Below are 26,038 nucleotides of genomic sequence, written 5' to 3' on the forward strand. Positions count from 1 at the left end.
GTGCGAAATACTTTGGAATGGAGTTATGGTGTTTTTTTATCCCTGCAATCTAGGCAAAGGGACGGAGTGGCGTAATTTACTGAGCACACCTTATTTGAGTTTTTTGTGTTTTTAAGCAACCCAGATATGAGACTTAAATCACATAATGAAGGTAAACAGAAGATAAAGAAATGTCAGTGCAAAACAAACACATATGTTTGATTTCAGCACCATCACTTCACCACCCTCTTGTTCCACATACACCAAAAATTCAGTGGTGGGCTGTGCATTTCATAGGCCTTCAGTAGTGCTCCGTTTATCAATCCATCCCCCAATAACTGTTTTATGGCTATAACAATCATTTTATGATGCAGAAATGCTGTCTAAAGAGCCATCACATCACAGAGATAACCCATGTAGCCACAATAAATGCTGTTGCTGAGAAAACAAACCTGGAGTGCACAAGTCTCTTTCTACTGCAAAAAATGGCACAGTCTATAAGTCTGTTCAAGATTTCCCTATTTTTCTTTGCCAATTCATTGTGGAGCTCTGTTTCCCTGCGCACTGCCTCACTCAGGTGATTCACTCTGGTTTCCCCAAAAGTTTTGGACAGCACTGTTGCTTTTGAGTGTCTAGTAGTGCTTTGGTGTCTTGTTGCTACCTTGGTTAGGCAAGTCAAGTGTACAAGCCCAGTGTGACTCCAAACATCACGTCAATCAGTGGCAAATAACAAGCACTACCAGCAATACAATTTTCAGTGTTACTCAGAGCCTGTGAGGCAGGGGTTCTGCTAATAGTTAGTGGACTGAGAGAGACAGACAAATCCTTTTCCTCACTATAACAGGCCTGCTAGCCTTTGGAATTGCCTGATCTTTCATGACAATGTTCGGGTTTTCTTGAAAAGTCCATCTTGAAAATGGCTTTGACAATAAATCTGCAACCTCATCAATTTGTTCTCTTCCTTCAGCCATTATGGGTAGAGAAATTAGCAATTATATCAACACAACTATATTTGTGTCTGTGCAGCTCACTACAGATGTGGCCAGCTAGCTCTGTCTAGTACACTCTCTGACTATCCAATCCAAGGGTGTGTGACACCATGACGTTACCATACCCTTCTAGAAGGCCTTAGTGTCTCAACTCATAATCTGATTGGCTGAAGCAACAGTTTCATCGACACTTCTTTTTTTGCTGGAGCCCCTGGGAATCTGATTCTACAGGCCTCCAGGCAGATTTCTTTGATTTTGACCCTGCCTGGCAACAAGTAATGGCTGAAATGTGATTGATTAAATGCTTAAATATGAAAATACATGTCTGGAAGCAGCACAGCCAGGGAAAAGGCTATGAAATGAAGTGAACAGACCATTTGGAATTATATTTTAAGTATACATGGACAAAATATAATTAAAATCAGTTTGAGATTCTTTTTTTTTTTTTTAGGCCAGCAGAGAAGGCCTTGCAGGCCCTGACGGCCCACCACTGCAAAAACGTTACCTAAATGAACTGACAGATGCAGGAAAAGATGCAGCTCTGAGAGCTGACGCTTTGTAGCAAATCCTCAGAGCCGGGGCGCATTAAGTGAGAACCGGCTCCCAGTTTTCCCCTTTCCATCCTTGGGTCTCACAACGCTCATCCCGGATACTGCCCCCTCTCTGTTTTCACACAATAGTATGGTCCTATATCCTCACATGTGATTGGCCGCAACTCCGCCACGCTGGCCAATCAAAACAAACTTCTGCCCTAAGCAGCGCTGGGGATGAGCTATGTGAGGGCAAAACGGGGGAAAGGGGAAAAAAAAAAGATTGAGAGCCCGGCTGTCACTCAGTGCGAGTTCTGATTCACTGGCGCTGAGAGCCGATGTTTTTGCACATGGCACATAACTGCTGCCCAATCCCATTTTGTAGCGGTATACTTGACTCGAGACTTTGATCTTTCTTCCAGTGGCTCTCTCAAAGTAAAGGCCGTTGAAATTGAAGCTTCAAACCATTGTTAACCTGATGTTAAACAAGCAATAACAACAAAAAAAAAAAAATCATAAACAAATCTATTTACGCGTCACTTTGTACTGCACCTGAACGCATCGCGCTACGTCACGTCGCCCGCGGCGTATTTACAGCAATGCCTTTGACATATGATATTGCCTCCACGACTCCTCCTTCTGGAGGCATTTAAGCCGTGTATGCTTGGAGCTAAATAATTTAAAACATATGCCCTCCCTTTCGAATGCCTCCTTAACCATTTGTTGGTTCGTCTGTTTCAAAGTCTTAAGCGACGGTGCCATGAAAATGTATGTTTTCCCCCGTCATCATCGTCTTGTTTTTGAGCAACCGCACGACAGGTACATGTTGTCGTCGGTTGTCTCTTTTCGAGACCAGTCAGCTCTTTATGCTTCGGACGCTTGTAAGTGAAAAATTAAAACCACACGGAATGGAAGGGGGGGAGCTTTAGTCTATATTCAAACCCTCACTACTGAGCAGTCTTCCAGAGTTATATTACTCTTGAGAAACTCCATCGATGGGCGGAGGGCGGTGGCTGGCGAGCAGATGCTTCGAGGCGCCGATCAATTAGCGCGCTCATTAGGGGAAAGCTAACTCGGGTTGTTGCTTCAAAGAATTCATTAGACGTGGAAAAAAAATTATGGGACGCTCGGCTGCGAAGGACTACAGCGAATCTGTAGCTTTTCTGGGTCAGTTTGGACGTTTCCAGCAAGTCGTCTTCTTCTTGCTAGTGGCCAGCATCGTCCCAAATGGATTCGGCGCCTTCACTCTGGTTTTCGTGAATGACATACCGGTCCACCACTGCCGGGTTCCGGAGGTGAACCTTACGGAAGAATGGCGTGATGCAGTCATACCGGTGATGGTGAGTGACCGCCCGGTATCTAAGCGATGTGGCTCACCGGCAACACCTGGCTTAGGAAATGACACTGTCAACAAAGTTTTCACTTTAAAAAAATAAAAACGTTTTCCCTATACTTGCTTAAAGTCTTTCGTTTTTGGCTAACAGTGAAAACGTCGCGGCCGAACGTCATTATCGAGGCAATAGCAAAAGTCCAAGCCTTGATTTGTTTCTCACCCGAGATCAAACGATGAAGCGGAAATCAGTTTGAACGTTACATAGTAAACCTCCCAGAAGCTCTGAAAAGTCCCTCTTTTGCGGAAGAGTTTTTAATACACGGAGGTGAAAAACAAATCGCTGACAAGTGGGGATTCCTTTTTTTTTATTTAAGATACGAGGCAAACCGGCACGCTTTGAACTCACCGTTTGGCTACGCTTCCGTTGGACAACTAAGAAAACTTTAACAATACTCTTCTAAAAACCAGATTAAAAGAGAAAAGGGAACAAATTCAGAGCGAGTTGAAACGGGAAACAAGGACGTCTCGGTGTTTATATCTGTTTGTTGTCCTTTTCTGGCCTATACGTTATTATTTTGTTGATTGTTTGCGTGGCAAGCGATTCGCCCGTTGTGTAATACATATTACATCCTTGTTTTGATCAGTTAGTCAATGCCTCCAGGTTCGACTTCTAATGATCATGTCCTCTATTGTAAGTCGCTTTGGATAAAAGCGTCTGCCAAATACAATGTAATGTAATGTAATGTAATGATCATACTTTTGTATGGCTGGCAGATGGTGAATGGGCAACTGCAGCGGAGCAGTTGCAGCAGATACAGGCTGGATTTAGTTCAAAATCTCTCTCTTCAAGGAGTCAGGCCTGGCCAGGATGTCAACCTCACAGAGCTAGAGCAGGAGGGTTGTCGAGATGGTTGGAGCTACAGCAAAGATATCTACCAATCAACTATAGTCTCAGAGGTGAATTGACAACTTAAAACTGAGCTGCGAAATACAACACTGCTCCTGTAGCAGCTCAGTCAACCCTTCGCTCCCCAACCCTTCCCTCCCCACTCATACACCTTCGCCCGCATACCTCACATTTAGTTTTCCCTGTTTTGCAGCCTCAGTTTTGCCCACCCTTCCCTCCCCACTCATAGACCTCAGTCCGCATACCACACATTTGGTTTTCCAGAGAAAGTCTGGCGTCCAGAGAAAGCAATAACGCTTGTCAGGCAAACTTCACTAGAGTTTAATAGTTAGTATCAACTGTTATAATTCAATTATAAATGTTATAAATATGTTCTTACTACGGCTTCATGACTTTGGAATATGTGATTTTGAATTCTTTTACACATCTTGGACTCTGTTCATGGTTTTATAATATTTCAGGCAATGGTAATTGTATTGTAATTCATCATAAACATATTCACATGCTTATCGCGTAGGTTTCACATTATAAAGTGATAATGCAGCATTGTGGGGTTCTTTTAGGAGTCCCATCATTGGCATGGTTGTTTAAAGAAAATAATAGGCTCAGTTATCAGTAAGCAAAAGGGTTACAAGCTTGTGATTGACCATTTTCTATTTTATTGGGTAGCTTTGCACTTTCACCAAAGAGATCTGTTAATGACTTTGGCTCTTCTGTTTACTCTGATGCAGAAGTGGGTTGTGGTTTATACCCTCAAACTGCAGTATGATGTCTGAAGAACAGAAATCAAATGTCATATATATCAGTGATCAGACTTGAACATTTCACTCAAATGTATTGGAAAACTCATTTTTCATTTTAATTTTATTTTAATTGAATAATACCAGCTCCTTCTATCAGCAAGCGTAAAGTAGGTAGTACATTTGGAGGGGTGAGGGAGAAAAAAAAACATAGGAAGAACATCTTTCAATAAACAGCTATTGACTGCTCATGAATGATTGTTTCCTGATCCATGTATTTTTAATGCATCCATATTACAGTTTGACTTAGTGTGCAGTGATGGGTGGAAGCAGCCCTTCACCACCACCATATATTTCCTGGGAGTTTTATTCGGATGCTTCTTCGCAGGGCAGCTCTCAGACAGGTACAGGAAACAGCTGACTATGTACTAAATATCGGTCACCAGTCGATTGCAGGGCCAAATAAAGACACATGGAACCATTTGGTCCCTCATTCACACATCTGGGCAGTTAAGATCAAAATAGGCTCCAATTTGCCTAATGCATGTGTATGGACTGTGGGAGGAAACCCAAACAGACATGGGAAGATCATGCAAACTCCACACAAAATAGTTCCAAATGGAATCGAATCATGAATTGTCTTGCTGTGAGGTGACAATTCTAACCACTGTGCCACATTGTTGACCTCTTATTCTTTTTTTTCAGGGCAGTGAGCACAATTTGATAGATATGACAGTGCAATACATTAACCATTGTCATTATTTGTCATTCCCTTGATGCATATGGTCTTTTTTATCATAATATAGTCTAACCACAGTGATCTGTTAAACCACTGCTTTTCGAAAATGATGGAAAAATGGAATAGAATGCAAAATATGTTCCAATCCTTAAAAGATTGTCAGGAATATAACTTTTTTCTCTCCCCCTTTTACCCATAAAATTCCCATGACTGGAAAATTGCTTAACTATCTTCCAGGTTACCTCAATTAGTTGTATTGTAATGTTTTGATATACATACAGGTTTTTTTTGTGACTGTTTAGATCTTCATCTCTGAACATTACAAGGAATGCATTGATCTTAATTTAGAATTTTTGCATCCACCTTGAACAACTGTGTGTTTCTCCTGTAATCCTGTTTTAATTCTTCTGCTTCTTTATAGATTTGGAAGAAAACCAATTCTTTTTGCAACAATGGCAGTTCAGACAATTTTCACCTTTATTCAAGTCTTCTCAACTTCGTGGATGGTCTTCAACTTAATCCTCTTCATCAATGCTTTAGGCCAGATGTCCAATTATGTTTCCGCTTTAGTGCTGGGTACTTCTCACAAACTTTAGTGATCAACAGTTTCTCAGAAATCCATTACAAATGACTTGTTTGTTTATCACCACCTGACCATCTCTTTCTCTGTTTTGTTAAGGTGCTGAGACCTTGACTGGCAATGTACGGGTGCTCTACTCATCCATGGGCTCAAATTTTGGCTTTGCACTGGGCTACATGTTCCTGCCCCTGTGCGCTTACTTTTTTAGGAGCTGGACGTCCCTCTTATTGGCCTTGTCTGTGCCCAATGTGGTCTATATCCCCCTCTGGTGGTTTGTTGCCTTTATTACATTGACACTCAAAAGTACTGAAAATCCTGTTATCATCTATGTAGAATGAGAAAACGGTTGAAAGGTATTTCTGAGTATAAGAAGTCTTGAAAATTAAAAACTGACCCAAACAAAATATTGTGCATTAATAACTAAAACTAATAGAGATTATGTTCTATCCAAATAATTGCACTACATCAGTCACTGTAATTTGAACATCTCTTATTTTTCATTTGCGTAATGTTGCAGGTTCATTCCAGAGTCTCCTCTGTGGCTGCTGTCCAAGGGAAGAGTGGAGGAGGCAGAGGCCATTGTGAGGAAGGCAGCTAAATGGAACAAAGTTGAAGCACCACAGTTCATTTTTGAAGACTACACTGTAAGTTAATCCTATTCAATCTTGGGAATTTATCATAGACCTGAAAATTAACACAAAAATGCTGTTTCATGGAAGAGAATATAATTCTTTATATTTACATTTTGTGCGATTGTCAATTGAAGCACAGGCTGGCACCATGCAATATAACAAGATGCCATTCCCGTTTCCCCCCAGACATTAGCTATTTTACTACTACATTCAAGGAAAATATTGAGATATTTTAGTGCTTCACACACAGCCTTTAAAAATCTAACTAAATGCATAGTTAATGCTTGAGCTTGCTCAACTAAGTTTATGTCTTACTACAACAAAGAATTGGATTCTATATATTTGGAATGTGGGTGTATTTTTGGCTAAGAGGTTACAATACACGTCGAACTTAGGATAAGAACTATGTTTTGTATCTTGCAGTTCATTAAACGAAAGACAGACTCTGTGGAACAACATAATATCTTTGACCTACTGAGGAACAGCAACATGAGAATCACAACAATAATTCTCAGCTTGGTGGCGTGAGTTAACAGGCCTAGCACTTCAGTCATCATTATTTGTTGGACTGGTAATCGAAAAGGGGACAACACATTGATACATTTCCGCACACTATCATAGAGCACATCTTTATATGTCATGAAATATAATTTCCAATTGTGCCACTCTTCCAAATGACCTCAGACTTTACTCCTTATCCAAAATGCTTTCACATACTTGACAGGCATCTTGCAGAGAGCTAAAAAAGGTCATACAAAATAAGCTATTTATTCCGCATTAACATGTCTGAAAACATCACTTGTATTCAGATATGTGCATAATTGTTTACTGCAGAGTGATTATCAGAGTAATATCTGTAAACGGCTTGGCATCCAGTTTGTCTGTTTATCGTGTGATTTTCTGCTATTACGTCGTATGAGTAACTGCAGTGTCTGCTCCTTATGTGAAAGTAAAAACCCCCAGAGTAATTAAATCTATCAATGGGGCTCAGTGCCTGCTTTGCATTACTATTTTCACTATTTCTATCACTTCACTGTTATTTACTTTTAAGTATCATCAATGTTTTGTTTTTAATGTGTTATACTGTATATACCATCTGTCAATCGTCTACCCAGGTTCACTATGGCTGCTGGATATTATGGGCTCTCCTTCAACACGTCCCAACTCCATGCTAATCCATATATCAGCTGTTTCATCTCAGCTGTGATAGAGGTGCCCGCATACATTACCAGCTGGCTGGCGTTGCACTATCTTTTACGGCGACTTTCTATCATCAGTACTTTGCTCCTCACTGCTGTGGCACTGTACCTCATTCAAATAATACCCCTAAGTAAGGAAACACTGCACGAGAACTGTCACTTAATGAATGCAAAGCAGAGATAAGTGAATTCTTAAAGCTTAAAAGGAATAATTCTCCATCACATCAATCCTTTGGAACAGTAATTGTATTAATAAGGTGTATTTTTGTAAAAGGGGTAATAAACTTTTTCACAAAGAAATAAACTTTTATGTATGTATCTGTAATAGATAATGTATTCATTAAGAGTATATTATTGAATAGCCGCTCAGGTTGAAAAACAGAAATGTTCAATACACTGATCACTTTCTTAGTAAGCAACAGGCATTTATTTTACAGTCACTTTCAATTAGTTGGGTATCTCAGTGTTTTCAGTGTTGTCATCTGTGTGACAATAGAGAACAAAATCATAGCACCAACCTCTTCAGTGTGTAGTGCAAAGAGTTTGTACAGGTTGACCACAAAAATGTTACACATAGAGATGATTTGCAAACAAAATGGAATTCCTCTGCAGGATTAGAAAAGAGGCATGAACACAACTCCATATGAACAAATAGTAAAACAAAACAACTTGATTATGATTTTTTTTGTGCTAAATTCTTTCTCCTTGTCCTTCTAGACCTCTCTAATCTGTCCCTGGCCCTGGAGATGGTGGGCAAATATGCCATTACCAGTGGTTTCTCGCTGATGTTTGCGGTCACAACAGAGCTTTACCCAACAGTGGTCAGGAACACAGCGACTGGGATTTGTAACACTGTCGCGCGAATAGGCAGTTGCATCACCCCCTTTTTGCTGAAACTTAGTGAGTACATGGTGATTTGGGAAAGAGAATCTTTGGAACAAACTCTGACAGTCTGTAATGGCTAGCAATTCATATGGTACGTTTTCCTTATTGCTATTTTCCCATCTTCCGGTATAGGCATATACCACAAATATTTACCTTACATTTTCTTGGGGAGTCTGGCTGTTGTGTCTGCCTTTGCTACTTTTTTCCTTCCCGAGACATTTGGACACTCTCTACCTGAAACGGTGGAGCAGATGGCAAAAAGAAAGAGGTAAACGCAGTAACAATCAACTATATAGGCAATTTATGTTCTTAGTTCATTGTTTGTGACATTAACTATGTTTCCCAGTTTAACGTAGTAAAAATAAACAAACTCTTAAAAGAAACCACAGCTATTTCGGTTGTGTTTCTTTTCATCCAATCACTTATATGTGCTTGTATTATGGAAAATCCTACACTTCCATAATACAAGTACAAATGTATTTTAGACATTTGTTAATTTTTCTTTTAAAATGTTTATACACTTTGTAAAAATTGCAGAACACCAAAACCAATAATCTTTGGGTGTATTTTGTCTCTGTAACAGGTTGAAGTGTCCATGCAAACAAAGAAGTGAGACCCGGGTACCTGTGACACTTTTGGAAAGTCCCCTATAATTTCCAGATACGAAGTGGCTAGTTATGTTTTTTGTTTTGTATGTTTTTAAATTTTTACTGTATTATGTTTAATTTGTGAACTATGCAAATCCTTTTCTACACAGTTGACAGGGTAAAAAAAATAAATCAAAGCTTATATGTGACTTGCACATGTCACTTTTAGCCATAAGGTTGTTTTTCATGATTATATGTACATGTATTCCCATTTCATTCTTTGTTTGTTTATAACAATGTATTTTGGATGCATAAACACATGTATAAACATCCAAATATTCGACCCTCATTTAAACCATGCTCTCACCTCAGGTGTTTAGAAATATCGTATTGATGAAAGCGTGCTCCTGTACTTGAGGCATTGTCCAGGAATCTGGAAATCCAGTGGCAGCTCGCGGAGCCATCGGAGAAGTCATAACACAAATTTTAGAAATAACTTCAGCCGATAGTTTAGATATAAGTGTGAAATAACGGTCATTGCTGAAAAAGAAAAATAAATACACAGTTACGGTGTATCTATCTCTCTCTCATGAGCCTACTGCTCATGGGTCATCCATGATGGTTTCATTGGAGAGAACGAATTTCCCCTCAGCGATCAATAAAGGATGAATTATTTTATCAGGCTGCATATCAGTAATGCTGTTAGTTCAGATGAGACTGATATCAAGACATACACACACACACACGATTAAAGCCTCCGGTTCATTCAGAATGCTGCCGTGCAAACTCCAACAAGAACTAGTTATGGGGGTTTATATCACTCCAGTATTAAATTCTCTGCACTGGCTCCTTGTGCAATTTGAAGTAGAAATGAAAATGAATTGAAAAGTGCCAACTAGGAGTGTATAAAAATGCTTACAGCAGCGGCACCTATGGGTATAGAGTGAGTGAGTTAATTAATTAATCCATCAATCAATTAAGTTTAGAGGAGAGCTGGGTATTTAACAGTCAAAAACCAGCTGGAGGGAAAGACCTGCGAAATCTCCTTCACATCCTTGGGGTGAATAAGTGTCACCGAAAGAGCTATTCAGCGCTGCAATCATGTTTAGAATAGGATGGAGGACATTGCCCATCAGAGCAGATAGCTTTTCCTATTATTCTCCTCTCTCCCACCACCCGACCCCCCTGGACAGAGATGGCCTTCTGCTGCTCTGGCAGACAGTGCCAAAGAAAATGGCAGAAACAAATGTGGTACAGTGGCGGAGAAGGTCTCCATGAAAGCCCCCTTCACTCCAAAGGACCTGAGTCCCCCCAGCAGGTACAGTCTTCTCTGACCTCTCCTATAGAGAAAATCTGTATTGATTGACCAGTCAGGATTGTTCAACAAAATAAAAACATTCAAACTCAATTAGATTTACTCAGTAGCATAATGGAAATTCTGTCCAAACAACTGAAAGACAAAACGGAATCATACCTTCAAAACGTCAAGTGCTTTACTCAAAACAAAATGATTTTTGTGTTCAAGGCTTTGCATGGAGTTGTTTCACCTCCTTTTCCATGTAGGAAATATATTTCTACTGAGGCGGAGTACACCCTCATTCATTCACTTAGGGTAATTTTTCCCAATTAACCTGCTGCATGTTTTTTGGACTGTTGAAGGAATCCTGAGAACCAGGAGAAAACTCACGCAGACACAAATTCACAGAAATGTAAACTCCACACAGAAAGGTCCCCTCGTCGGAATCAAACCAGTTTTAATATAAATCAACTCCAGTATTCGAAGCGCTAACCACATGCCAACAGTCAAAATATTGGTCAAAGGTAATTAAACAAGGTGATCAAAAATTATGATTGAAATATTATCAAATTATTAGTGACTGTAAACTACAAAGACAACAACAGTTTATTAATATATATATATATATATAAGAATTTAACATCTTGGTTGTGAATTGTGGAGGGATACTGAAAAGTCAGCACCTTTGTTTTCAAATTAGGATGAGTCATTTCTGGTGGACCAAAGAAGGAAAAGACCACATGTGTAACACTTTGCATTCCAATATTCAGGCTTAAATAAACCTGGACAGCCCAATCACACACACCACCTACTTTACATTAGACAAAACCACAAATTAACAGGGACAAGGCTTCACTGTCTTCTTTATTCACACAAAATTTAGAGTGACTCAAAAAGGAAGTGGTGTTATATCAATGTGCATTGTTGTTTATTAATGATATCACTTCATAAATTTTAAGAAGCCATTTTGGTGATAAATGAGATGATTTTCATGTAATTTATTTTAGATCATTTGAATAGGAAGAAGAAAACTAAGTTCATACTTTTTAAAAAAGATGTAATGTTCTAATCAAGATTTTCATCTTGACATTAAACATTCACCATTCTTCATTGAAACAATATTGGAATGTATATGCTACAATCCGGACCATAGAGAAGTATGTTTTGCGTACTGTCAAGCGCGATGGGCACTTTGCTATTAAGAACTTTCTTCACATGAACATCTTGAGTATCTTGGCCTTGATGAATTGCAATTTGCTGGCATCAACCTGTTTCAAAATCTCCTGGATGCCACGGATGTCTTGATGAGCCTCATCGAACAGCTCCTTTCCGATAGCAGTTTGCACTCTGTCCCTCCACGCAGTCAACTTAGGCCGGCTCCCAAACACATCCAGGCCAGAGCTCACAGGCTATCAGGGAGACACAAAAACGACAGTTATGTTGCCTTCATAATTCATAATAACTGTTTTGCCGCAGTCTCACTATAAATACTGGAACTGGTTTATTTTAAATCATGTGCATTTGATGTCAGTATTCAAACTGTTGATCAAAAGAATTCCAAACTTGCTTTCATTACTATTTTAGCATTAGGTACATGAAATATTTTAAATATATCTTCAATAAAAAGTTGTTAACTGCATCAATTGGACTTAAGAAAATTTCTCAGAATAAACAAATTTGAAAGTATTACTGATAGCTTTTGGCTAAAACCCAAAGCTTTGCTCGCTCTGCTGCTGCTCTGACACTGCTCACTACCCTTGATTTAAGAATGAAGGGATTTAGTTTGTTTTGGGGGAGGGGTCAAGATGAAGAAGCATTACAGTAACACTGCTGAATTCCGTTGCAACATATATGACCTAAAAATATGTTACATTGAGTGGGAACATGACGGCCATAAATTCTCTTAGCTTCGATTGCAGATTGTCCATCTAATATTAGATTTTTTCATGTTGCAAAATATCCACTAGCCCTAAAACGTCAATACCTGAGAAAAAAAAGTGCAAGTTACAAAAACATAATACAACCATCCGATCTACTTTAAGTAGCATGAGATATCTTGCTCATGTAAAACAACTACTTTTAATTTGAAATCATACAAATTTATTTTAATAATAATCATTTATTCTAGGTGTGTGTGCGGGGGGAGGGAGGGTTCTACTCCTACAACATTTGTTTGCCAATCTAATTGTGTATTCTTCAGACAACACACACCTGCATGACCTCAACAATGGCAACCAGATCAGCCAGAGAAAAGTGATCTCCTGCAATAAAAGGCCTGTCCTGGATGAACTTCTCCTCTAGGAGTGTCAGAGAGGCATCCAGGTCCTCCAAGGCTGCATCCAACTTCTCCTGTGGAGCACCTACACCCATCACCTTGGGGAATAAAACCTAGAATCCAAAAATAAAAAAAACAGCATTCCATCTTTGTGAAAAGATAATAGCAACAAAACAATTGATGAATGACAATTCCTTGTTCCTGATACAAAATCAGATTTGAATTTTTAGATAAGATGACAGAACCTGATCCACGAGTGAGTGAAAAAAGGAGTGTGAGATTGACGGGCAGATTGGTGCAGCGTCAGCAGGACTGCAGACTTTGCACCAGGCTGTCATGGTGAAGAGGGAAGCTGTATCAGAAGGCACATCCTACTGGGCAGGGGACCCAGGGTAGGCCTACGACAGACTGGAGGGGATACATCTACTGGCCGATTTGGGAGCGCCTCAGGGGAGAGGGCTGCTTCAAAAGATCCACTGAGTATGCTGGCACTGTGTCCTGACCCCCAATAAGAGGATGATGATAATGAAGATAATAATGATGATTCAAATTAATTGAGCCTTAAACAAGGTATTTCAAGATGTAGGAGAGACAAGTTATTACAGATCCCCACATAATTAACTAAAAAAAACATACTAATCAATCATGATGACAAGTATAATGCTGGCGGTAGACAAGTCTCAGTTTATGTAGGCTTAAAATTTGGATAGTTAAGCAATGTTGCCATCAGCATTAGTAATTAGCTACTGTATGTTTTAAATGACCCCCTTAAGTTAATTTGGAAAACAAAATCCATCATCTTTATTGTGCAAGCTTGTCCCTTTTGTTTTTACTGCATTTAATAGAACACAATCAAATTCAAAATTGATGTCATGCATTTTTGAATAAAGGCTACAAAAAAGGAATTCATTTACACATAGACATGTGCAAACAACCCATGCCAGGCTAAACTGAATAATGCAGGTTTGTTTGTGTCTGCACTCCAGGAAATAAAATACAATACATGTGGAAACTTAAGACACTCCATTCCATATTAGTATTGAACGTACTCGTAACCAGAAAATCTTGGACCCATGCAGACGTATTGCCATGTGTTGCCAGGAAAGATACTCATTGACACGAGCGCGTTGCTGGAGGTTTGTTGGGTACCAGTTCTCTGATGTCTTGAACTTCTCTGCCATGTACAGCAGGATGGCAATGCTGCGAAGGAAACGCCAATAAGCAACATAGCAGGCGAGAAAAAGTGAAGAAGTATTTATGCGAATTTCGATAATCACCTTTCAGCAAGGCAAAAGTCTCCATCGCGAAGGGCCGGGACTTTTCTTATAAGGTTGACCTTTCCAAATTCTTCTCCTAACTGTTCACCTGAAACACACCAAAGAAGGAATGACCTTAAGGATCTGTGACATTACAATTAATGATCATAAGTAGTTGGTGCTCCCTGTGCACTTGCAAAGCTCACACTGTTAAATCTGCCCCATGTGAGACTCAGCTCACACCTACAATAGCAACATGCAGAGAGTGAAGATAGCACGGATGGCACCGTGTGGTTTCCTCAGAGGAACCTGATATTGGATCATTTAGACAACCAAATAAGACACCAAATAAGAGAACTCCCACTGACTCAACTCAGTCATTGGCTAATACACATTTTTAGGGGGGAATACTGTTTGGAATTTATTTTTGGACAAAGGACTGAATTATTTTTATTCCTGCAATGAAGACTCCTTCTTTTTCTTCTATTCCCTGTTCATTTAATCAAAACAAAATTGTTAACTGTTCAACTCATTTTAACGGTCTCTATTACTTTTGTGAGACACCTGAGCCATACCTATCTCCTGAGCCTAGGTAGCTGTTTAATGCTTACAGGTCCAAGTCTACAAGCGCTACACATACAAGTCCTGCACCAGTCCAACATACTTCTCTGCCACTCAAGACTTCCTTTCTTAGCACCCAGTCGTATGCTTTTTCTAGGTCTACAAAAGCGCAATGCAGCTCCCTCTGACCTTCTCCGTACTTCTCTATTAGCATTCTCAAAGCAAATACTGCATGTGTAGTACTCTTTCTAGGCATGAAACCACACTGCTGTTCACAAATGGTGACTTCTACTCTCAGTCTTGTTTCCACTAATCTTTCCCATAACCTAATTATTTGGCTCATCAACTTTATCCTTCTATAGTTGCTACAATTCTGCACATCCCCCTTATTCTTAAAAATGGGCACCATCATACTTCTTCTCCATTCCTCAGGCGCCTTCTCACTCTCTAAGATCCTGTTGAATAATCTAGCCAGAAACTCTACCGCTGCCTCTCCTAGACACTTCCACAGCTCCACGGGTATATCATCAGGACCAACTGCCTTTCCACTCTTTATCCTCTTCGCTGCTATCCTCACTTCACTTTTACTAATCTCTGCTACTTTGGGGTCTACAATAGTCACCTCTTCTACCCTTGCTTCTTTTTCATTGTCCTCATTAACTCTTCAAAGTACTCTTTCCACCTTCTGTTACCCCTACAGCACACCTCACCTCTGTCTCACAGCTGGCATACAAGTCCTGCACCACCCTAACATACTTCTCTGCCACTCCAAACTTCCTCATGCAACAACTTGGGCAGATAGAGGTATGAAGGCAATCGCCCTCGTTCTGGGGAACGTTTCATGCTTTTGAGATTCATAGATACTAACGGTTTTCTCAGATGCGTGAGAGAGCGAGGAGAGAAAGAGAGAGACTTCAAAAGCAATCTTAAAATTCAGGGCGAAGTCGTCCGCTTTACACTGACTTCACAGTTTACACCAAACAACAATAAAAATGTAGAATTATATGTTGTAAAATTGCATCAAAAACAGATTGGACAGTTTGTTCCTAAAAGACTATCTCAAGATAACACACTGTCTACTTTGGCAACCAAATTATCCGCACCCCTAAGCTTAGTCTAGTCTCTTGAGCGTGCAGAACTTGCAAATGTGCTTTTCATTTAAAAAATGTTCAAGTATGCAACATAAACTTACCTTCCATGAGAGAAACCTTCTTGTGTAAGAAGGGAATGTTGTTCTTCTTGGCGAAGATATAGACGGAGCGACAGGGCTGGGAGAAGAGGTCCAAGAAGAGCTCCATGTTTAACGATTATGCAACACGCTTTTTTTTTTTTTTTTTGTCAGCGAAACTTAAACTCCACTGGTCAGTTCAAGCGCTCAAGAGCATTCGTTCAACTGAGAGTTCACAGTGGGAGTGAAATGTTTGTTCAAAAAAAAAAAAAGAAATGAAGCATTGCTGACTTTTTGAATAAAGTTATGTAACTTGAAAATCTGTTAAGTATAACTTAAAAAAAAAAAAAAAATCAACCAAATCGCAAATGTTCCGCGTTTTTTGGTGTTTCCCAGATGATTTATAGAATCCTTTCGTCCACTTGCTGCTTATTTAAATTCATAAATCTGTGCTCCATATCAAGTTCTTACCATTCCACCATCGTTTAACCATTGTTTCTGTACAGATCCTATATTGGAGTTGTAGAATAGAATAGAATAGAATAGAATAGAATAGAATAGAATAGAATAGAAGGTGGAGTGTTAGTGGTTCTGCCTCGCAGAAAGAGGGTTTCCAGTTTTATTCTGATAAATTTAGGGTCTGCAGGATAAGGATAATAACAAAAGAACGCAGGCTGTGCAGAGCTACAAGATTTGGTTTTTAGCTCTGAAAGATGGTCCATATGAAAAGAACAGTTAAATATATATGTATATTTACTATTTAAATATAAATATAAATAATACATTTAGGATATAAACATAAATATAAGTCTGACATAGCTGTTATACATACATTTTTGCTCTCAGTTTGATGTGTTGGACTTTAAAAATGGGAAAGCGTCTGTGACTGTATTGGAGCAACTCCAAAATTTCATCTTGGTGCATTTTGAAAAACTTCCTTCCAAAATTATGCTAAGATGGATCTAAAAGAGTTTGAGGAACCTGATGACAAGTTCATGTTGCTAAGCATTTAGGAACATGCCAGAATAACAAGCCTGATCTATGCAGCCTGATCCATCTTCTAGCACTTAAGATCAGCTGCTATTGTGATGCCAGATATTATGGAATCCTGCAGATCCTTCAAAGTTCTGTTGGAGTCCATGCCTATCTGTTGGTGGCTAAAGGAGGAGGGGGCACCAAATCAGGTAGGTGGTCATAACATTATGGCTGATTGGTATATACATTAAGTTCTCACAACAGAGGCAAAATAATCCACTAAGACATTGGAATCAATGGACACAGAAATGCCATCTTTGTGTAAGTTATCTCTTTTAAGCAAGAGAATAATACTGCATGTGTGTACCTTGGGAGGCAGTCAATAATTAGTGCTGTTTAGTTAAACTATCACCAGGAAACAGGGAGCAGGGAAGAGGGAAATCTAGAGAGGCAGAGGTATATCCTTGCAAGGTTAGCCAAAGCAAGAGACAAAATATGAGTATAAATGGGACTATGAGGGTTGGGAGGGACAGGCACAAACAATCTCATACTAATAACAGCAGTAGCAGCTACAAGTGACATAATGCAATGATGGCGTCATTTATCATGAATAATGGGAACCTGGTGGGACTGATGCAGTAGATCTCACCATCTCCCTTGGGAATCTCCAAAATCAGGGAACCGAGGGACTCGGGAGAAGACAAGAGGTTACTACCATGCATTGATGAAGATGAGAATGCAGACACAATAGGAAGAATGGAAGGAATGAAAGAAATGCCTCAGCAGAGAAGGCCTATGGCAGCATAACTAGGGACTAGCCTAGCCCTAGACATGGATGTAATGAAAAAGAACATGACATTACTTGCTGTGAGAGGAAAAAATTAGGAGGACAGTGATTCGCAGTGGAGACCTCTGAGGGGAGCAGCAGAAAAGGAAAAGGGAGAAGTTATACCATCCCCTATTTTATGACTCGTAGTTAATGGCAGTGTTTTGTTTTTACACATTATCATCTATGTGTATATGTATATATATATATATATATATATATATATTAATTTATTCGTCATCTGTACAACTTATTCTGGCAAGGGGGGAGGGGGGGTTCCAGCATTCACTGGCCATGAGGTGGGGTCCACCCTGGATAAGTCACTATTCAATCACAGGGACAGATACAGAGGCATATAACCAATCACTCTCTCATTCACAAGTCTGGGTAACTATGGGTCTTTAGTTCACCTACTGCATGTTTGTTATTGGCGCTGTAAGAGGAAATTGTAGAACCAAGAGGAAACCCACGCAACATGCAAACTTCATACAGAAAGGCCCTTGCTTGAGCCAGGGACCTACCTACTGTAAAGTAGAAGCGCTAAAAGTGCTAGCACGCCTCCCTCCTTTTGAGTTAGTGAAAAGTTTGATGTCAGTGTGACTCCATACACTCATGTATGGACCCTGGATGACATCAGGTATGAATACGTGAATGCAAAGTAAAAATGTAAATGTTCCTACCACTGGTGAACAATAGAAATGACAATCTTTTCTGAAACACCAGAATAGTAGCATCAAGAGAAGCTCTTAAAAGATTTTTATCATATTTTTATAAATGAAAAATGAAACATAAATGAAATTCTTGAGGCTCAGCAAACAGCAATCCATAACCTGATGGTACTCTTTCTTTCACTGTAATGTTTTCATATGAAAAAAATAAAAAATAAAATCACCCACTGAGTTTCCGCTGTTGGGGACAGCATTATCAAGCTGATTAACTAAAAAAAAAAAAACATGAAACAGTTTAGAATAAAAAAGAGCAGCGGTGAAAAGAGGACGTGACAGAAACAGAGTAATGACACTCAAAAGGTGATCAATTATATTTTACTTCATTCAGAAAAATTACAATTTGTTAATTTTTGCTTGATTATACTTCATATGAAATGCCAACCCAACAAGGAACAGCCATCTCTGCTTGTCAATACTGTTCTGGAAAACTATTTAAGTTCTACACTTCTTTCAGTCTCTCTTTTAGCTGTATAATTCCAAGGGGAACATCTAGTGGAAAATATATGACCACTTTAAATCAGATTGACCATATCCTAAATATCCATACTTTGAAAGGATTTTGAAATGACAAAAATTTTTCTTAAGAAAATGCATCAGGAACAACCAGTAAATATATAAACCATGACATCTAAAATCTTTCTATTACAGGATTGGTGTTCACTCTCCTCCAGCTGCGTTGCTTGCTTGTTGAGGTTGATCCAATAAAAAGCAGTGTGGTTCTTTGATCTACCATAACCAGGAAATTTTATCATAATGGACAGACTATTTCTGCAGAAAATGCTCAAGAATAAATTTCTAGTTTGAGATGTCACATGCCTTTCATTGAAGTTTTGAAATATTGGAATATTCAGTGCCTTTTATGAGAATGCGAGTACTCATCATGATCAGCCGAAACAAAAGCATATGACCTAAACATGATTTTTATCAAAATGCTTTTAAACAAAGTATGATTTTCATTAGTTTGAAGGTGACGTCACACTGATTTTTAACTCCAGGAATCATGTGCATACGCCCGCAAAGATAGGAGCATTTACAAGAAACTCATGACGGTTCCCTTCTTCCCAACCTGGTGAGGTTGCAGCTCATGAAACAGTATTGCAATCCTGCAAAGAAAAACAAAGTCGCCAGTTAGTAACACAAGCATGAAACTACAAAAAAAAAACAAAACAAAACCTGCGTGATATCACTGAAAGAATTTCACAACAAACACTGAAAGGAGCTGCACCAGTGGACCAAATACACACTTGAAACCCCAGAATAACTGAGTCTTATATGTGCTTGAAGATGAATCCTGTCTGGATTGTGGTGGTGCGACTTTCTCCCTACTGAAAAAGGTTGATTGTATAGATCGGGCTGCTGCACCCTCTGTAGATTAGAGTGTCTCACACTCACCAAATAATGTCAAATAAATTCAATAGGTTCATCTTCTTTACGAGGAAAAAAACAGCATATTTATTGTGTGGGCATTCTCATGGGAACTACAGTCTACTTATCTAAGTGTAAAATATACTTATCAGTCCCAATGACACATTGAACCTAAAACAACTTTTTTTTAACATGGCTACAGAGCTGAAAATACCCTAAACAAAAATATGTCTCAAGACCAAAGAAATAACTGTTAAATAATTGAAAGCATCCTTACAAGTAGTCTCTTAGTCTGGTATGGCAGTTGCCCTGTTACTGACCAGAAGGCCTAGAATGGGTAATGTGATCAGCAGATTAGCTCAAAAAATGTCACCAAGATCACCAAAAATGCAAATATCACCCAACCAGAACATGGACTATTCACCCTCCCACAATCTGGCAAGTGCTACCACAGCATGCAGTGAAAGATTAACAGACTTTACAAAACCTTTTCCCCCCACTGGCCATCAGACGAATCACTTGAGAAAATGACAACCCCGTGCCCTACAAAGACCAACTAAAAGCAGATAAACAGCACATATGTTGACATTAATCATCTCAATGATGCTATTCTGCACTTTCACAAAGTTGTGCTATTATTATATCTCACTAACATTCTTCTAAGGAACATTCTATTCTGAATAATTTACATGCCATCTGTCTATACACATACATATAAATATATATATATATATATATATATATATATATATATATATATACATATAAATATATATATATATATATATATATGTATATATATATATATGTATAAAATAAAATTCCTTTAAAAGGAACCCTCGCCTGGGAGGACTTATAGGCATAAATATGCTTTACTGTTTGTCTCATACTGGAATGTATTATTAAAAAAATATGCACAAAAAATTATTATATTCAATATTACATTAAATATCTCAATTTATAACACATTTTAACCCACGGGTGCCACCATTGTTTTACTAGTGCAATGCATCCTTGTTTGATGCCGTATAGAGGCTGCTCGTGTTAACGTTGGCTAAAAAGAAACTTTATAGATCCTTAAAGGGGAAATTTCTTTGTCCCAGCAACGTAACAGTTATGTAAAAAAATAAAGTAATAAGTAAAATAATAATGGACAACATAAAGGAACAGAAGGGGTGAAAAATCCCCACCCAGAACTTAACAACAATATAAATAGAGCGACAATAGCAATGACAAGAATAAAATAAATAAACAAAAATAGAAAGGATGCAACTGGGATAAGAAAGACAGCAGAGTTAGGGTATGACATGTGAATGGGTGACGTACTGAATGGGGTGAGGCAGTGAGATTGCCGAAGCAGCACAGATGCACCTCAGGCCGGTCAGAGTTGTGTGCCGCCCAGACTGCTGTTGTACAGTCTGATGGCCATGAGTGCAGAGGAGCATCTCAAGCGTTCAATTTTGCACCGGGGTGGGATGAGCCGTTGGCTTAAGGAGCTGCCCATCAGCCACAGCTAGTCGTGCAGGGCTTGGGAAGGATGTCCAGGATAGCTCCCAGTTTATCCTTCACCCTCCCCACTGCCACCCATTGAAGGTTCAGTCCCAGGACAGCACACTATACCGAAGAAGAGTGCACTGGCTACCAGACTGGTAGCAGGTCTAGAGGAGCGTTGCTACAGACGCCAAACGACCTCAGTCTCCTCAGGAAGAACATCCTGCTCTGACCCTTCCTGTATAGTGCATCAGTGCCAGTGACCAGTCCAATTTATTGTTAATGTGAACTCAAAGGCACTTGTGGGAGTTCACTATCTCCACCTTCTCACCCTGGATGGTGATTGTTACCCATCTCCTCTGATTCTTCTGGTAGTCCACAACCACCTCCTTGGTCTTGGAGATGTTGAGTAGGAGGTGGTTCTGGTTGCTCCACTCAACAATTAATAATTTATCCTTCATTAGTCCCTGTGGGGAAATTTGTTCTCTGCAATTAACCCATCATGGATGAACCATGAGCAGTAGGCTGCCATCCACCAGCGCCAGGGGAGCAGTTAGGGGTTCAGTGTGCTCAACAACACTTAAACACATACCGGTACTTCATTTTGAAGCTCATTTTGACTTCTGTCTTCAGCGTTATCCTCCTCATTCACATCTCTCTCGGGTTCAAATAGGGAGGGTTGCACGCATGACATGATTTTGCATCTTATGTCGAAATGAATAGAACCAAGCCCAGGTCAACCTTGTGACATCATGCCCAAAAAGCATTGCGACGTAAACAACAATGGCGGCAAACAAGTGACAAGTTTGTTGAAATCTTGAAAGATTGTATCGTTTTTATGTAACGGGCACAAATATTGATCAAATAGTACAATGATGTCTTGGTATCTGGAGATTACTTTAACAAACTGTTGCAATGAAGGAAGCATGTTACGTATAACAATGAACTAAAAAGAACTGCAATAATGATAACAAATTTACCACTAAAAATTACTTAACCTGAGGGTAAAAGCTGGCAGTGCTCACCTGTCTTCAGGCAAAGTAAGCTCTCTGCACAGGAACTGAAAGATCTTTGCGCTGTGCTCCTTATTCTTGTCTGCTGTGTCCGTCACACCAATGGCACTTACTGACAGTATCACACAAGGAGAGCAAGTGCCTGCCATCAGCATGGGCAGCCCGGCTTTTACCACCACGTTCATCCTCTGTAATCATAAAGTATGGCAGTTTTATTATGGTTATCATTAGTGTGCCAGGTACACAAGGCCTGATTGGTCTGGGTGAATGGGAGGGGAATCATTGCCACATTGCCAGCACACCTATTTTCTATAGGACAAACTTGCTGATTACAGCACTTTTAATGACAACTGAAAGTAAACAAATTAGATTTTAAACATATTTTTCCTTGAATCAATGAGTTAACCCTACAACACGGCTTAAGAGTATTTTGCTGTGAAAATTAAAGACAGACAGGCCATTATGAAGTGAATGAATAATTGCGCTCATTCATATATCACATGGTATAACAGTTTACTATTACCAATGGTCAATCATGCTAGTAAATATGGAAATGCATCTCTCAATTGTTGAAGCCTCTGGTATTTAAAAATTGTTTCCTGGTGAGCCACTGTCTCTCTGCAGTTTGTCCATGATATGTTTGACACAAAAAACACTTTCTCTTACCAAAGCCATATCTATGAAACAAACACCAAAGTCCAAATACCAATTTTCCGATTTTTTTTCCTTGTGTTCACACACACACACACAGACACACACAGACACACACAGACACACACACACACACACACACACAGTAATTTTTTCATACATACATGCTGTCTCTATACATATTTTAAAATCAATAATCCAAAACTTTAATCATGAATGTGCTCGCAAGTGGTCACCTCTTAAAAAGAGTTACCCGTGCCTAAAAAATAAGCTTGGAAAAGTAACAGTTCAGTTACTCTGTAACATTCAGTGTAACAGGCCTAACTTGAAACAACAGGAAATATTAAATTCTGCCTTGCTGTTTGTTTACAGGGCGGCACTTTAACCACTTTGACCGTATAATTTATAATGATTGAGTGAAGTGTGCAGCATAGCACAATGATCAAATGCACAGCAAAGCGCATGAATGAATCTGTTCAAAAAGCCAATTTGAAAATGTTACACTGGGTTTTCTTATACAAGACTTCAGTCAGAAATATTTACTAAAATAAAAACCCAATTTCTCCTAAGAAGAGGAAAACTAGGTGGAATGTTCATCTGATGTGTTTTGGATAAAATCATGACAAAAGTGGATACCGTGGTTGTCATCTGGATGTCATGATTTTATATCTATACCACTCAAATATCATTTATCTGTTCTCTTGTGCAGTTGGAACAACCTAGGGCTGACCCCACTCAAGAAAGTGGAAATGACAGTGGATTTCATCACCTTACTAAAGAGCACAGTTGCAACACCACAGAGTTACAGCTCCAACATAGATGGCGTGATCAAAAAGGTCTAACAGGTGATGTACTTTCTGCAGCAGCTCAGGAAGTTCAATCTGCCTCAGGAGCTGCTCTTGCAGTCTGTTCTTGACACCTGAGCAGTACCAAAGATAGGAAAAATCCCCCCCCCCACACACACACACACAACCCACCACTGTTCAACACATGATCCCTGCAACACCCTAGAAATCATGCGCTAATAAATACATCTTTACCAAATCATAAATTTCCAGAAATACAGATTGCATCTTAACCAACATGGAGACTCATGCCATCAGTGGCTCACTGTATATCCGACGATAAATATCCTTGTTGTAAATACCCCACATACTGTATATATACCCTCCAAATCATGCACTAACAAATACATCTTTACCAAATCATAACTTTCCAAAAATACAGATTGCATCTTAACCAACATGGAGACTCATGCCATCAGTGGCTCACTGTACATACGACATAAATATCCTTGTTGTAAATACTCCACATACTATATATATGCAGGCATGTTTATTAGTGTTATCTATCTGTACCACTTAACTTAATAGGTAATTTTGTTTTGTGTAAAACGTCAATGTTTTTGACCTTCACGTTCGTATTACAAGTAACTGCATGATTGAACATGCTAGACCAAAAAAAAAAAAAAAAAAAAAAAAGAAGATTCTTATTCTTATTAAAAACTAAACCTAATTGAAACCAGGTTCGATGCAGCATGGTCTCGGACAGCAGCTTTGACATTGAGCCTGGCAGGGAGTTGATAGTTCCGGTTTAAAATAAAGATACTAACTTCTTCGGGTTTCCCGAGAGTTGCAGCGACACTGGAACATAGTTTTTTCAAGAAGTCTTCTGAGAAGGAGGTGGAGGGTAAATTGCTTTGTAAGTCGACGAACGGCATCTTTTTTGCTGGAAAAGAGGAAGGAGTGCGACGCAGGAAAGTTGTGCGTGAAGGCTTTCTCTGATGACGTGCATGCAAGGCTTCCGGCATTGATTTTCAAAATAATTTCCAAAATAATTTCTGTTTTTCATTTTTAGGATCAAGAGTGCGAGGAAGAGATAATCAATTCCTTTTAGTTTCACAAAATAATGCAGGTGATGGAACTTCTTTATACAAATGCAATGAAAATATTTTGCAAAATCCAAAAAATGAATGCAAATATATTTAAACTGTGTGCACATTATTTGGCAAGTTGTATTTTTGAAAATTTTGTTATTGTACAACTCATGCTCCTGGTCAATCCAAAATATTAAACCCTCAAACCTGAACATTTAAGTAGTACAAGTGAAGGGTTGGCTTTCTTAAGAGAATACCTATATGTACACCATTATTAGGCAACTATTAGTGTTCAGAATTATTATGCAGCTAAATGAAAAACAAAGATTTTCCCATCTCACTTGTTTATTTTCACCTGTTATAGAGAGAATAATGAACTCAAAATTTACAAATAAACATTTCTGAAATAAAAAAAAAAGAAAAAGACACACACACCTCAGTGACCAATATAGCCACCTTTCTTTTCGATTAACAGTCACAAGCCTTCCATTCACTGAGTCAGTCTGTTTCTTGATCTGGTCAGAATCAACTTTGTGCAGCTGCAATTACAGCCTCCCAGACACTGTTCAGAGAGATGCACAAAAGTTCCCAATAGGGTTTAAGTCAGGTGAAGAAGGGGGTGACGTCATTAGTCAACTAGGTCCTACTAGCTCGTCTTTAATAATACCTGCCTATACAATTTCCCCAACTCCACCTTGCTGGAGTCTGAGTTGAAGTGGAAGCTCTGTATCCGTTACTGATCCAACCGTGGGTCCATCCATCTGCTCCGTCAAGTCACTCTCATCTCTTCAGTCCACAAAACCTTTGAAAAATCTGTCTTCTTCTTAGCCCATTCTTGACGTTTCAACTCATGTGTCTTGTTCTGAGGTGGTCGGGTTTCAGCCTTTCTTACCTTGGCCATGTCTCTGAGAACTGAACACTTCTTACTTGTTGACGCTCCAGGTAGGTTACGGTTGTGGAATATGGCAGCACTGGAGGATAATATGTTCCTGGTAGCTTCGTGTTTGATTCTTCTCAAATCTTCTACGGTTACTTTGCCACTTTTCTACTTGACAAGTTTCTTGCGACCTTGCTGACTATTTGCCACAAAACGTTTGATGGTTCTGTGATCACTGCCAAATATCTTGAATATTTCAATAGTACTGCAACCCTCTGAAAGACTTTTTACAATTTTTCATCAGTTTTATCAGTTATAACATTTTTGGCCCATTTCTCCTGAGAGGAATCTGCCTAATTATTATGCACACCTTAACTTAGGGTGTTGATCTCCTTAAAGCATACCTTCCTTCATTACAGAAATACACATCATCGGATAAGTATTAAATCGAATAAGCATTCAAGTTTATACAGCTTGGAGTTGGAAATTATGGATAAAATGATGATATGGCACTTACCTAATAATTGTGCACACAGTGTATTAAGTAGTTCACAGTAAGCCTGAGTCATGGTTTGTCCT

The 26,038-nt window shown here is 39.1% G+C and overlaps 3 protein-coding genes across 4 annotated transcripts; 1 reads left to right on the top strand and 2 right to left on the bottom strand.

Annotated features, from left to right (window-relative positions):
* Positions 1-2,375: 2,375 nt before the first annotated feature.
* LOC147216923 (organic cation/carnitine transporter 2-like) lies at positions 2,376-9,423 on the top strand. Of its 2 annotated transcripts, XM_086176804.1 has the most exons (11): positions 2,376-2,838; positions 3,606-3,788; positions 4,779-4,882; positions 5,639-5,793; positions 5,897-6,068; positions 6,315-6,441; positions 6,853-6,953; positions 7,545-7,759; positions 8,346-8,528; positions 8,646-8,781; positions 9,097-9,423. In XM_086176804.1, the coding sequence occupies exons 1-11, from the start codon at positions 2,617-2,619 to the stop codon at positions 9,164-9,166; spliced, it is 1,668 nt and encodes a 555-aa protein (XP_086032930.1). In that variant the 5' UTR covers positions 2,376-2,616; the 3' UTR covers positions 9,167-9,423. The 2 variants fall into 2 exon arrangements, with proteins under 2 accessions (XP_086032930.1, XP_086032931.1); XM_086176805.1 differs by lacking the exon at positions 3,606-3,788 and having other exon boundaries at positions 2,380-2,838.
* Positions 9,424-10,839: 1,416 nt separating this feature from the next.
* gstt1b (glutathione S-transferase theta 1b) lies at positions 10,840-18,405 on the bottom strand. Its single transcript, XM_086177061.1, has 5 exons — positions 15,682-18,405; positions 13,950-14,037; positions 13,722-13,872; positions 12,609-12,785; positions 10,840-11,806 (listed from the first exon to the last, which is right to left on the bottom strand). Exons 1-5 carry the CDS (start codon positions 15,785-15,787, stop codon positions 11,609-11,611), a joined length of 720 nt encoding a protein of 239 aa, XP_086033187.1. The 5' UTR covers positions 15,788-18,405; the 3' UTR covers positions 10,840-11,608.
* Positions 18,406-18,485: 80 nt separating this feature from the next.
* Positions 18,486-24,485, bottom strand: ddt (D-dopachrome tautomerase). Its single transcript, XM_086177062.1, has 3 exons — positions 24,319-24,485; positions 22,068-22,243; positions 18,486-19,289 (listed from the first exon to the last, which is right to left on the bottom strand). Exons 1-3 carry the CDS (start codon positions 24,424-24,426, stop codon positions 19,217-19,219), a joined length of 357 nt encoding a protein of 118 aa, XP_086033188.1. The 5' UTR covers positions 24,427-24,485; the 3' UTR covers positions 18,486-19,216.
* Between the last annotated feature and the right edge of the window lie 1,553 nt (positions 24,486-26,038).

The sequence above is a fragment of the Fistularia commersonii genome, chromosome 29, assembly GCF_037954325.1.
Source record: "Fistularia commersonii isolate RoL2024-O1a breed Wild chromosome 29, RoL_Fcom_v1.0, whole genome shotgun sequence".
Taxonomy (NCBI): Eukaryota; Metazoa; Chordata; class Actinopteri; order Syngnathiformes; family Fistulariidae; genus Fistularia; species Fistularia commersonii.

Excerpts from the sequence above, each read along its gene's own strand:
- LOC147216923 (XM_086176804.1), top strand. The coding sequence starts at position 2,617 with ATGGGACGCTCGGCTGCGAAGGACTACAGCGAATCTGTAGCTTTTCTG. Across the intron at positions 6,442-6,852 it reads TCATTTTTGAAGACTACACT|TTCATTAAACGAAAGACAGA; the intron begins GTAAGTTAATCC and ends TGTATCTTGCAG. Across the intron at positions 6,954-7,544 it reads ATAATTCTCAGCTTGGTGGC|GTTCACTATGGCTGCTGGAT; the intron begins GTGAGTTAACAG and ends TCGTCTACCCAG.
- gstt1b (XM_086177061.1), bottom strand. The coding sequence starts at position 15,787 with ATGGAGCTCTTCTTGGACCTCTTCTCCCAGCCCTGTCGCTCCGTCTAT. Across the intron at positions 13,873-13,949 it reads GACTTTTGCCTTGCTGAAAG|CATTGCCATCCTGCTGTACA; the intron begins GTGATTATCGAA and ends TTTCCTTCGCAG. Across the intron at positions 11,807-12,608 it reads CCATTGTTGAGGTCATGCAG|CCTGTGAGCTCTGGCCTGGA; the intron begins GTGTGTGTTGTC and ends TCTCCCTGATAG.
- ddt (XM_086177062.1), bottom strand. The coding sequence starts at position 24,426 with ATGCCGTTCGTCGACTTACAAAGCAATTTACCCTCCACCTCCTTCTCA. Across the intron at positions 22,244-24,318 it reads CTCTCGGGAAACCCGAAGAA|AGGATGAACGTGGTGGTAAA; the intron begins GTTAGTATCTTT and ends TTATGATTACAG. Across the intron at positions 19,290-22,067 it reads CTTACTTTGCCTGAAGACAG|GATTGCAATACTGTTTCATG; the intron begins GTGAGCACTGCC and ends TTTTCTTTGCAG.